Source organism: Dioscorea cayenensis, chromosome 7 (assembly GCF_009730915.1).
Source record: "Dioscorea cayenensis subsp. rotundata cultivar TDr96_F1 chromosome 7, TDr96_F1_v2_PseudoChromosome.rev07_lg8_w22 25.fasta, whole genome shotgun sequence".
In the NCBI taxonomy this organism is placed as follows: Eukaryota; Viridiplantae; Streptophyta; class Magnoliopsida; order Dioscoreales; family Dioscoreaceae; genus Dioscorea; species Dioscorea cayenensis.
Window position 1 is genome coordinate 28,933,945 of NC_052477.1, and position 12,660 is coordinate 28,946,604.

The following is a 12,660-nucleotide window of genomic DNA, read 5'->3' on the forward strand; positions in this document are numbered from 1 at the left end:
TGTTCCTTACAAGGAAAAGAATGTTTATATTAGACAATGTAATTAATGCTCTGATTAGTTACAACTTACAAACTCACTTTGAGAAATACGTCGGAATAAAATATATCATATTGTCAAATATTCATACCAACAGTAGGTGTTGGTGTGAAAAATTCAAGCCCAGCGGTAGTAATAACAAATCCTTTACTACCAAATCTCCAATTGTGAGTATGGACTGACAATTCAAATTATGTGTTGTTGTGTAAAATCACATAGGCTAAACAATCAATTCTCGACTCGTGTAGATGTTTTTTTTTTGTTTGAGAAAGGCGACAAGTGCCGGAACTCAGGGACGAACACATGAGAGAGCAACACTCACCACCGAACCATGCCTCACCTTGTGCGAGATGGGGATCGAACTCGAGAAGCCATGCTCGGCACTCGAGGCAAACAACCTACACGAGGGATCCGATGCCAATAGACCAAATGGTCATTGGGCTCGTGTGTAGATGTTTTTAACAACACTTATGGCATTTGTCAACAAATAATAAATAAATAAAATGGATCATATTGAATATCATTGGATAATGTTGCAAGAACCAAGGAAAAAAAAGTAAAAAAACCACACAAACCAAGAAACTATGAATATTCCCCCCTATTCTTCTTCTAATTTTCTCCTTAGCGTTTTGTTGCTGGTTTCTAGTTCTTCTTCTAGATTCTTCAAAGTTCAAATTACTTAGTGGAGTTGTGAGTCTACAAATCATATATAGTACAGTATATTGGTTGAGTAGCTATCAAAAAAGATTATGAATAGAAGTGAGGAAAGGCCATATCTGGGACTGGTGTGTATGCTTAATAGTATACTAGCTCTGATGTTCTCATCATGGGGCCAATTTGGACCAAAATGAGTCAAAGAAATAAGATTGATTCTACTTCTACGTTTCATATTTGGTATACTTCCAATCATCTTTTAAGAATAAAAAAGTGACAAGATAAGAGCAGAAAAAAAAAAAAGAGTAGCATTGACAATTGAGTGGAGGAGGTGACAATGCTTTTAGAACAAATTGCTTTGATTGGTACACATTTATTTGTTTTCTTTTTGAGTGGTGTTAAGTCATGGTCTCATCAAACTCATCAATAGACTACTCATTCACTAATGATTGTTTGCTGTTTGATATTTTTTCCCCCATGCTAATCCTAATTTAAACTTGAAATGAATTATGCATCCAAATCAAAAACTCTGTTTTCTTGTCAGCACTGATGAAGGGTAACAAAGCATTAAACATGCCATACCTGATTGATGTGCACTTCCTCTGCAGATATCATTCTTTTCATCTGTGAAATTTTGGATGAAATCCAAATTGTAATGCTTTCAGTGATTCCATACACCTGATTGTAGCATGTAGGAATTTCAGCATTTCTCATCCTAATGAGTTCCTACCTTGTATAGAAAACCATTAGAAGTTGAGTATACTTCTTCTGACATATCATAAATCAGACAATTAGTTATCTTACTCATGAAAATTATTATTTAATAAAGAGTAGTGATCAGCAGGCACTTTAGATGTAGTGCCTCATGTTTGCAGCCCATTACTGTATATAAAGCAGCCCATTACAGTAGTTTTATGGCTAGTGCTATAGTTCTATTACTATAGAGGGTTCTTGTACATTGAAAAGAGTTACTTCATCTCATAAAGCTTCAAAGTTGAGATTTTCATAGATAAAGATTGAGGGGTTTAGAGGATCAAGATTATACGAGTAAAGAGGATGCACGAGGATGGAAGAAGGGGAAGGCTAAGAAATTAATGAGAGACTTGTAGAAGAAATTGAAAAAAGATTGGAGAACCTCAAAACTCAAAAGTGAGTGGGCTGTCATTTAATTTGGCTCTATTTCTTTGAATATTATTTGATTTTATTTGCTCTTTAAACCCCTTTTGAGTGAATTTTATGCTATTGGATTGAACAATGATGTCTCTATACCTTTATAATCTTTATCCTCTAAAGCTCCAAGCCTTGTCTGTGAAATTTTCAAAGTTCAGAAGCTTTCTGATATTAAGTAACTCTCAGTAACCATCTACAGTAATAGCATTCCAGCAGATGCCATAAAACTACACTAATGGACTGCAACATATATAGTAATAGACTACAAGTATAAGTCACAGCATTAGATTAATTTGCTATTAAGAGCATTTAACAGCAATATCTTGGCTTGACAACGACAACGTAGGAGTTTGGGGGTGTTTTAAGTTGGCATGTTAGCCAATTGCTAATATCCATCGCTTCTAATTGTAAACCGTCTATAACGAATTATAAGAGGGGAAGAGGAGTTTGTTACTTTTGCTAACAAAAAATTGTAAGAGAGTTGAGTGAAGTTTAGTAACTTTGACAAGTTATACAAAGTGAAAAAAAAATTAACAAATTCTAACGAGTTTAAGAGTTGTTTTGAGAGTGTTTTGATAGAACTGTATGTTATTTATTTTGAGCCAAAAATATTTTTGAGCTGCACCAACATCTTCACCTGTCTGCCACCAGGGCATGATACTAGATGTGCAGTGGAAGCATGATGGGCTCATAACCCATAGGTCTCAGAATCAAAACTTGGCTATGATACTTAGATGTTAGTGCAGTTCAAAAATATTTTTTATTAAAAAAAAAATAAAACACAATTATATTAAACACTCTCAAAACAATTCTCAACCTTATTAAAGTTTGTTAATTTTTTTCATCTTATCATCAGCCAAAGTTACTAGACTTCACTCAACTCACTTAAAATTTTTTGTTAGCAAAAATGATGAAGTCCTCTTGCCTATTTATAATGTGTTATAGGTGGTTCACAATCAAAGGCTGTGGACATGAGCAAATTAGCTAAGTCACTTGCCAACTAAGAAATCTCAATCTCCAATCTCCTTTTTGTTGTCAAGACAAGATATTGCTATTTAATACTCTTAATAGTAAAGTAATTTGAAGTACTAACTAGTCACTACTTTATTAAGTAAACTTCATAAGTAAAAAAACTAATTCTCTGATTTATACTAAATTAAACAAAGCTTACTCAACTTCTAACAAAAACCTGTAATAAAACTAAGAAATTGGGCTCTCAATATAATGTATGCCATCAGCGTATAATATAAACTTTGCACTACCTGAACACTTAAAAAAGGCAAGGAGTCCGACTTCAGTTGCATCTCATTTACATATGAAGTGCGCTTCTCATCCATCTTGTCAACTCCAAATGCCAATTCCTTAACAAGAGACAGAAACATGAGCATTATCACCAAGAAAAAAAATACCATTAACAGAATATATATATATATATATATATATAGCACGCAAATTTCCTTGTACATCAGAGGAAGGATCTGCAGGAGGTGTCTTAGGTGTTCTCCAAATGCATTCTTCTTAACGCTCTTCACATCTTTCAATAGTTTCTACAATACCATTGCCTTATGGTTTTGTAGTCTCCAATGAAAGCCAGAATTGGTTGAGATCCAAAGGCCATGAAAATTCCTTGATTCCTTGATTACCAAAATTTATTATGAATAGCCAACAAAAAATCTTATCAACACCAGATCTGAAATGGCATAAACTCATATTCACATTTTAAAAGCTGCCGCTTGATCTATGCTAGTTCCATGCCCTGATTTTTATTCTGGCACCAAGTCATAAGAGCTTGTGTAGGGTGGCTTTGCTCTTTGTTTATGACAGGATTACTAGCATGCCCATAGAACCAATCCTATAACACAAGTATCACTTAAGGCAAAGAATGTATATAATCAACATAAAAGAAAAGAAATTATCCTAATTATAAATTATAAACATGCTGTTAAGAAAAGTACACATCCACTCATATACTCTTGCATAGAAGTGATTTTTATTTTTCTTTATTGCTTCCAATAGGAAGTCCAATGTTGAGGATGCCCAATTATAGTATGGCACACAGACAGTATCTTCCACAAGATTTAAGAAATGAGAAGTAAGGTTTATAGACCAGTGGAGGGGACTGGAAAAACAACGAGCACAAGAATGAAGCTTCTTATAAACCATATCCCACCATCAATCTCACATTCAGTATCTCTGACCATAATCTTCAAATCAATTCCATCGGATGATACATTGTAACGGTTTACAAGATCAGGGCTCACTTGACAAGAAAAGCTAAATACGATTCTATGTCCTACAGATGGTATTCACAAGATGCATGCAATGTCATTTGTGGTAACTTTCAATTCCTCCCATCTAACTGTTGTTGTCCTCTTCATAAAATTGCACCTATCTAAAATACCTAGCACATGGGACTTTATTAGAAATACTTTCGAGATATGAAGCATGGATCCAAAACTGACTTCATAGACTTTATCATAAATACTTTCGGGATATGAAGCATGGACAGCCACTCTTTGCGCTGCAGTGAACTTAGTCACCCATATGTGGATGCATGATGACCCAAACCTTGTTTTCCCATTTTCTAACCCCATGTTTCCTAAAAATTGAAAATAGAGTTGATCAGAGGGGCACCCCAAAAATGTTAACTCGTTTAAACTTCAATGGGGCTATGAAATACTCATTTAGTTCACAATACATGCTCAGAAAATCCTAGAACAAGTAAAAATAAGATAAACATACTGGATGGAACAAGAAGAAATTAGCAAACGAAAGATAAAAGGAAACAAATACAACACCAAGGTAGAAACAAGAACAGCCTATAACACATAATATTCTACACCCAAGCCTTCCATAAGGAATTTGCAGCAATCCTCTAACACCTATACTCATGAATAATATAAAATTGACCCCGTTCTTGAAAATTGGCTTTCAAACCTCTTATTCTAGATATGTAGAATTATCGTCACCCTGATTAAGCCAAGACAAGTTCACAAGGATTTCAATTATTGGAAGAACAGAATGAAAATAATCGATTAAATCATCATTCTAGAACTACCGAGCTTCAAAATATGCTTACTCTTTCCAAAGAAGCATGTTTGAGTTCTTCCAAACTCACAGTTCAAATATCAAAGAACATTTTAACAACATGTTTATATGAAGCATATCTCCACATTCCACAAGCTTTTTATTTAAAAAAAGGATTTTTCCTTCACAAAAGAAAAAGGCATGTTGCTCTCTAATTGCCAAATTGAAAACTCAGCTCTTAGCAATAGCATTTACATTTCTACTTCCAATACTTTCATGTAATCATGGCAATTCAAGCTGTTCCTGTTCAATTTTAAAATCATGAATCAAGTTCCTTCTTCCAATGTAGAACAACATTCATGAAACCATATCCAATTCAAGACATTTGAAGCATCAAAATGAAAAAAAAAAACAATTTTTTTTTAAAAAAAAAAAGGAAAATCACCTCTGAGCGATGAAGCCTAGCAATTCCTCCAGGCTCCAGAGAAGGAAGGGGACTCGGAGCTTGTCCTAGCGCTGTTTGTTGTTCATCCCTCCATAGCTAGCTTGAGGAGAACGAATTGGGGCGCCATCGCTACGGCAATTGAGAAAGGGCACAAAGAACTATAGCGATGAGCCCTAAATCCGCGAATTCATTCATTGATTTGGGATGGTGGCGGGTAAATTACAAAATTAACCTCGTATTTTTTTGTTAATTAAGTAATAAATTATCTTCTTCTTCTTTTTAATTATTGCTAGGCTTTTTTCTTAAATATCTCCTCTAATTTTATTAAATTGAAAATGCTTGAGAAATGGACACAAATTCAATATTTATTTAAAAAAATATACATTGAGAGTATTTATTTCTAATTAATTTTTTATGTATTTATTGGTCCATGTTAAACATATAATTAGAGTTTTTATTTTAGGCCATAAAATTATTATGTTTTTTAATTTTTATTATTTGCTCCTTTTTTAAACTGGTTGTATTAAGAAACAATATTTAGTAAAAATCAAATTTTAAAATGTCTAATTTCCTTTTTTTTTTGCTATGAACTCAAAAAACTAGGCATGCTTGGAGCTTTCCAATTAAAAAAAACACATATCAAAAATAATAAAAAATAAATTAAAAAAATAGAAATAATATTGATTCAAAAAATAATACTGCATACTTTATATCTTTTAATGATTATCTTAACAATATTTATAATTTTATTTTATTTATATATTTTTTTAACAAAGACGATAAACCCCTCCTCACAAAGGGTGTTAAATCACATCATCACTCAGCCGATGTACAGGGTCGAATGATTTTTTGAGACAGACAAATACATGGTGCAGTCAATTACATCGACTTTAACGAAACTTTTTAAAAATTTATTATGTTTTTCCGAACATTGTATTTTATTCATTTGTTTATTTTGGTGTATATGAGAAGAGGTGATATTTGTACCTTTATTTTATTCTCAAATCTCTCAATTTATTTCTGAGTAAATCAAAAGACATGTCACAACTTTACCATTCTAAAACCATTACACCAAAAACCCACATCACTTACTAAAAAAACATCAAACAAACATAAAATCAAACCCATTCTCTATATAAATGTAAATTATTCAAGAAAGCACTAAAATAAATAAAAATCAAGCATGATCTTGAAGCAAGTCCAGAGACTTATCACCACTGCCTCTATCAGAGAACAAGTCCTTGCATAACTCCCCATAAAACCTTGAAACCAAATCAACAAAAACAGGAGACTTCAAGCTATTCCAACAAGAAAGAAGCTCTTCCACATCCATCAAATCCCTCACCTTCCCTTCCTCCACAATCATCTCCACCAAATAATTCTCAAAGCTCCTACATGCTTCCTCCACCTCATTATTTCTCCCACCTTCTGCTTTCATCATCCTCAACAAAGCCGGAGTTATCGGCGAAGAACACGGCCCTCGATCTCTTAACTCTGTCATGCTCATAAGCTCCACAACTTCATCCATCTCCTCCGGTCTTCTTCTTCCGAACACCGATAAAAGAAACTTGAGTTTTCTTCTTTGGTAACTCCTCTTCCTAATCCTCCACCTCCACCTCTTCTTCTCTCTTTTCTTGTTTAGGCCTTGGAAGTGAAATGCTCTAATGACAATGAGTTTTTTGTATGGAAGTTTGATGAGTTTTAGGAGTGTTTTGTATGGCTTCATAAGGGATGGCATGGTGGAATGATTTGAGAGTGAGATTGAAGTAATGTGGGAATAAAGTTGTGGCTTTTTAAGATTGCTTTGGTTGCACTCACTCTTTTGTGTGTTTGCAATGGTGTGTAGTGTACTTGGTTCGTTAGAGAGGTGGCATGATGGATTGATGGATTGATTGGTTGTATTAAAGAGAGGGAGACGTGTGATTAAGAGAATGATGATTGATTGATTGCATGGTTGGTGGCATGCACGTCCGGTTTCATGTTGGTGAAGTTGGTGGCCATTACTATACGGTTGTGAAATTAAAATGATTGAGTGATTTGAAATCACGTCTTTGGATTATATGATTTGAATAATCAATTTGAATGGATTTAACTAGTTTGGTTAATTTGGGTTTAGTCACAAAAATTATTATAGTTCTGATAATTTTTAAGTTTGGTGGTGGTGGTGGTGGTGTTCATTTAAGAGACTAAGGATGGCAATTCACCTAATTTTTTTAATTATTATTGAGTGATAATACAATAATTCATTTAGTCCAATGTGTGTGTGTGTATAGTTGGCACTTGAATTAATCAAAATGTTAATTTTAGTCTTAAGAAAACTAAAAATTATTATTATCATAAACTATTAAAAAATGGCATATTTAATTTAATTGATTGGATTTACTTTTTCTAATATAGGTGATCATGATGTTGTATAAATACAGGTACATATACTGATGTACATGTGGATATATAATTAAATGAGATAAATTATGATTGTGCTTACCTAGGTATTTGAAAAGAAACAAGAGAATGATGAGAGGTGTTAAGCTTGCACATATTTAAGTAAATACTCATAATTAAGAGCTCAATATAGCTCTGATGATACCATGCAATGGATTAAATTTGTTTTCTGATTTACATTATAACCTAATATAGGGTACTTGTGCAAATGTAAAAGTGGTTAGCATAGCTAGTTTAATTTACAATGATTTCAATTAATGAAGTGATAGAGATTAATTAGCAAGAGATAAGTAAGTTAATTAAAGATTCCCCAAGATTTCATAGTGGATAATTAATACTCCATGAGGCTCTGTGAATAAAAGGGCAGCATTAGGAGGTTCAGTGATCATGAGTCATGACATCTACTCTTATTTAAATTTAACCTCTTATTTTAATATCTTTTATTTTTATTGATATAAAAAATATTAATTTTTTAGCATCATAAGAAGAACAAAAGAGTTATTATTGGAGGCAACTTCAAGTTTTTAAATTATATCATACGCTCTTATTCTACATTCACAAGGGATTTGATTCTTTATCATCCACAAATAAAGAGACATTGAGGGCCAACACGCTAAAACTCTTAGCATATAGTTTTATTTGAATTATTTAATCTTTATTTTTAATTTTAATGATGTAAATACACATACAAAACGGGTTGTCCATATTTATGCATATCTTTAACACGTGAATTATTTATATTTTATTAAAAAATAAAAAAAATACACCACACCACGTTATTAATATATTTATTTGGTCATTTACCATGTGATGTATTCATTAATTGCTCATGTGTGGAATTGTTAAAATTTTTTGTTTTAAAACCTAAAAATATTTGGAATGAATAAAATCTTAAAAAAAATATTATTTATGTAAAAATACAATATATGAATATAATTAAAAAAAACATTTATAAAAAAAATATATAATTCTTTGAAAAGGGTCCTTTATAAAAATATTCGTATATTTAAACCAATTTGATTTTCTATATTAATAAAACAATATTTTATATTCATTTTCCCTCAAGAGTTATCCATCACCGTCCATCATGAACACGAATCTAAAAGCGCGTTGATCTCTTGATAAAAAGAGCTCAACCTCATCATTCTCCCGCCATGGCTTCCCTCTCTCTCCACCAAACCCTATCGTCTCTCCCTCTCACCCCACAACTCCCAAACCCTAACCCTAACTCTAACCCTAGGTCCAGATCCGTTCCTCTTAGGAAAACCCTAACCCTAAGCAACGCCAAGGAATCCGAGCGCGGGATCGAGTTCGAGACCGGCGATTCCTTCTTCCGCCGAGAAAGCGCCATCGGCCGTGACCTTGGGATCCTCGCCGCCGTCATCCATGGTCGAAACCTCTCCCGTGGTCCCCGCGTCCTCGATGCTATGTGTGGATGCGGAGTCCGAGCCCTCCGCTACCTCTCTCAGGCCGGTGCCGGCTTTCGTTTGGGCCAACGACGCCTATGACGGTTCCCGTGGTCTTATCCTCTCCAATCTCGGTAGCGAGCCTAGGTTCTCTCCGGACGGGGGAGAGGAGGTGGGTTGTCACCCATTTGGACGCGAATAGGGTTTTGTTTGAGAGTTATCTGCAGAGAAATTTCTTTGATCTTGTGGATGTGGACTCCTTTGGGAGCGATTCTTCGTTCTTGAGGTCATCGATGATGGCATTGAAGAAGGGGGGGCTGTTGTATGCGACCTCGACTGATGGGTATTCCTCTGGAGGGACATCGTCCTCAGCAGTAAGTGTCCAGAATTTTGCAGGTCTATTCTTACTTTATTATGAAAGTATCTATTTTTGTCTGTTTTGAATGATCTCTTCTTTGGTTTGTGGAAGTATTATTTTGTTGTTTTTTTAACTCTTGTTATATCTGATTGTCAGGATGGCTGGTATATAGATATCTTAAAGTTTGTTCTTAGTAGGCTGAACTACTAGTGATGCTATAATCTATGATTGCCTGTGTGATCATGCATATTTTGAGAACCATTCATAAGCATGCTAGCATTTTTAGAAACAATTATATTCCTACATATTGTGATTCTCCTGGGTGACCATGTGTAGTTATAGGACAAGTTTTTAGAACATCTTGAGGAAATAAGCTTTAGAGACCATTTATTATGTAAAAATGGTTTGATGTAGGAAGTGATTGGAATCTTAGAGGAATAATGTGATGCATCTAGTTTTTTTTTAACATCACTTAATGTAAAAGAAAGCCCGCAAAAAAGTATGATGTGTTGTAGACTTGTAGTTGATACATTTCCATATAGAGAAAGAAGAATCAGAGAAGAGTATTTTTTTCTGTGAAATTTTTTAATGATGTTATAGGATAGGAGACATGAGTAATCATGTAACCTTGTGTGAATTAGAGTCTAGTTTTTAAAGTGCTTCATGTTGATTGTTGAGCACTGTTTAGGTTAGAGTATTCATGTTGAGTGCAGATGCTGGCTTACCTTTCAGGTATTACTTGATGATGAAGAAACAGAACGATTTGGATGACATTATGTTGGTTTCTGACTGGTTCTTTTTTGCTTCCTTCAAGTTCCTTAGCTTCATATGGGGCATATGTTCGTCCGATGCCATATGCCAATGAGGTTGGGTTGCGGCTGCTAATTGGTGGGGCACTGCGAGAAGCATCTGCCTTAGGCTTTCACATTTCACCACTTTTCTCTTACTATTCGTACCATGGACCTGTTTTCAGAGTAATGTTTAAAGTTGATCATGGAATGCTTCATGAGAACCTGTGAGGTCTTCAGTAAATATTTTTCAAGGTGCATGAAACATAAAATTATTGTATGAAACTTATTTCATTCTCCTTTTGCAGTCATTACGGTTTTATTAGCTACTGTCATCAATGTGGAAATTCTCAAGCCTTTACTTGGGAAAAACTTGGCCAGATTTGTTGTCCTTGCAACAATGGAGGGGTACTTAGACCAATGCCTGAAAAATGATTCATATCATAAAATCGTAAGATAAGATTTTAAACTTTCTATGGCATCTGACTCTCTGTTGTGAACTCACTGAGCAAGTGGGTTTGACTCTCCATTTGTGTGGCTTATTAAATTTTGAAGCAGGTGTATGTCTCCATTTTCAAATTGGCTATCACACCCACCCATTTTCCAACTTAAAAAGGCTCCAATATGTTTTATGTTGCTTTGCCTAAGACACTGGCACACCACAAGCCCATTTGAGCACATAACAGGAAGAGACTGCCCTCGCACTTGTCTACTTAGGTAGTTGGTGTAAAATTATCTTCATTGTGTCCTATAACACTTAGCTGCATTATCCAACATATGCTCTTTTGAAATTACGAACCTTGATGCCATTATGTGCTTTATAAGCATTATGACTTGCAGTGCCTGAGATAAGTATACTTAAACATTATCTGAATGTTAATGTTTGACATGCATGGAAACATTTTAATGTCATGATTCGGCCCCAACAAGCACAACTCCTATTTCCCTTGATGGTTGGCTTGAACTAGAATGGTTTGATTGACATATCTTCTGTACCACACATCATCGTTGAAATGATGGTGCTTCATTGATGTATGAGTTATCTTTTCAAATTCCTGTTGCGTGGGAAGAGGTCTTGGTTAGTAATATTTGCTATTTGTAGGTCTCTCGTTCTGTGGTTGTGTCTGGTCCCCTATGGACAGGACCTCTTCACAATGCTGATTATCTGAATGAAATGTTGAAATTAGCTGAAGAATGGGGATGGGCATACACCAAACAAAATGGGATTGATCTTCAGAAACTTCTCAATCAAATGATTGATGAAAGCAATCCCCTACTTCCATTTGGATACATCAAACTTGACGAGGTACTGAATAGTTAATTTATTTATCTAGTTCTCTGTAATATTTGCGTAAATTCAAACTTGCATAAACTTGTATATTAAATTTCTGATAATATTTTCAGGTTGCCAGCCGAGCAAAAATAAATTCTCCACCAGTTTCAACCATGATAAATGCTTTACAAAAGGTATGTTTCAATATGCTGTATCAGTTTATTCTATCCTGTTTGATAAATTCCTGTGAAAAGCTGATTGTGGTCCTGAACATCAATGCCACTTGGATGAACATGAAACTTTCACATTGAGTATCCTATAACAGTCTTGTTAGGGAATGAGAAAACTCAGAGACCAGATTCTTGAGCGATTGTTTTGAAATTGCAAAGTGGGATTTCATTTTCCCAGAAATTATAGAGTTTCATGACTGCCATAACTTCCCTCCTTTAATAACACCTCACTGTAAAAGAACAATAATGGATGTGTTTTCTGATTTCCGTCATGTTCTTATATTGCATTCTTTCTTTCTTTCTTCTCAGGAAGGCTATGCTGCAACTAGGTCCCATATTGCACCCAATGCAATCAAAACAAACTGCCCTATGGGTTCCTGTATTCAAATCGCCAAAGAACTCCGGCATGCAAACTGATCTTATTACGCAGCCAGCTTAAGTAAGGTAATTCTCTATTGGTCATGTGTTTGTTTTAGGTCCCCTGTTTGGATTGGGCTGGAGGAAAAAAAGTGCTTTTTTTCTTTTTGAAAGTTTGGTAAAATGAATTTTTTTTTAATTAAGAAGTGTTTTTTTTAAGTAAGTTCAGGTATAATATGTTCCTTCATTCATATCAACCAATGTAACACTCAAATTGTGTGATTTGGAGGTGATTATTAAATATTTTTTATAGATCAATGCCCGTTGCCAATGATTTATATGAAAAATAAACATAATTTTTCATTCAGATTGACTTAATAGACACTCATATTAATTAGTTTGTAATTTGAATTACATCATTCTTTTTTATTTGTAATAAAACTCTAATTTGAATCAGACTATTCTAGTGTGATA

General features: G+C 34.2%; 2 protein-coding genes and 1 long non-coding RNA gene across 7 annotated transcripts; 1 reads left to right on the top strand and 2 right to left on the bottom strand.

Annotated features, from left to right (window-relative positions):
• Nucleotides 1–93: 93 nt before the first annotated feature.
• Nucleotides 94–5,517, bottom strand: LOC120265596. Of its 5 annotated transcripts, none has more exons than XR_005537694.1 (5): nucleotides 5,333–5,517; nucleotides 3,577–3,712; nucleotides 3,325–3,494; nucleotides 3,123–3,221; nucleotides 94–1,420 (listed from the first exon to the last, which is right to left on the bottom strand). It is a non-coding gene; the product is annotated as an uncharacterized LOC120265596 (long non-coding RNA). The 5 variants fall into 5 exon arrangements; XR_005537693.1 differs by having other exon boundaries at nucleotides 94–434; nucleotides 1,273–1,420; nucleotides 3,325–3,712; XR_005537692.1 differs by having other exon boundaries at nucleotides 94–1,416; nucleotides 3,325–3,712.
• Nucleotides 5,518–6,411: 894 nt separating this feature from the next.
• Nucleotides 6,412–7,087, bottom strand: LOC120265648. The gene has a single exon (XM_039273601.1). It carries the CDS (start codon nucleotides 7,068–7,070, stop codon nucleotides 6,510–6,512), a length of 561 nt encoding a protein of 186 aa, XP_039129535.1. The 5' UTR covers nucleotides 7,071–7,087; the 3' UTR covers nucleotides 6,412–6,509.
• Nucleotides 7,088–8,928: 1,841 nt separating this feature from the next.
• LOC120265307 (tRNA (guanine(26)-N(2)/guanine(27)-N(2))-dimethyltransferase) lies at nucleotides 8,929–12,504 on the top strand. The gene is given in 9 exon segments (XM_039273179.1): nucleotides 8,929–9,255; nucleotides 9,257–9,340; nucleotides 9,342–9,536; nucleotides 9,538–9,554; nucleotides 10,353–10,553; nucleotides 10,635–10,734; nucleotides 11,429–11,632; nucleotides 11,731–11,793; nucleotides 12,139–12,504. Coding segments are annotated over 9 exon segments (1,299 nt in total). The 3' UTR covers nucleotides 12,247–12,504.
• The last annotated feature ends 156 nt before the right edge of the window (nucleotides 12,505–12,660 follow it).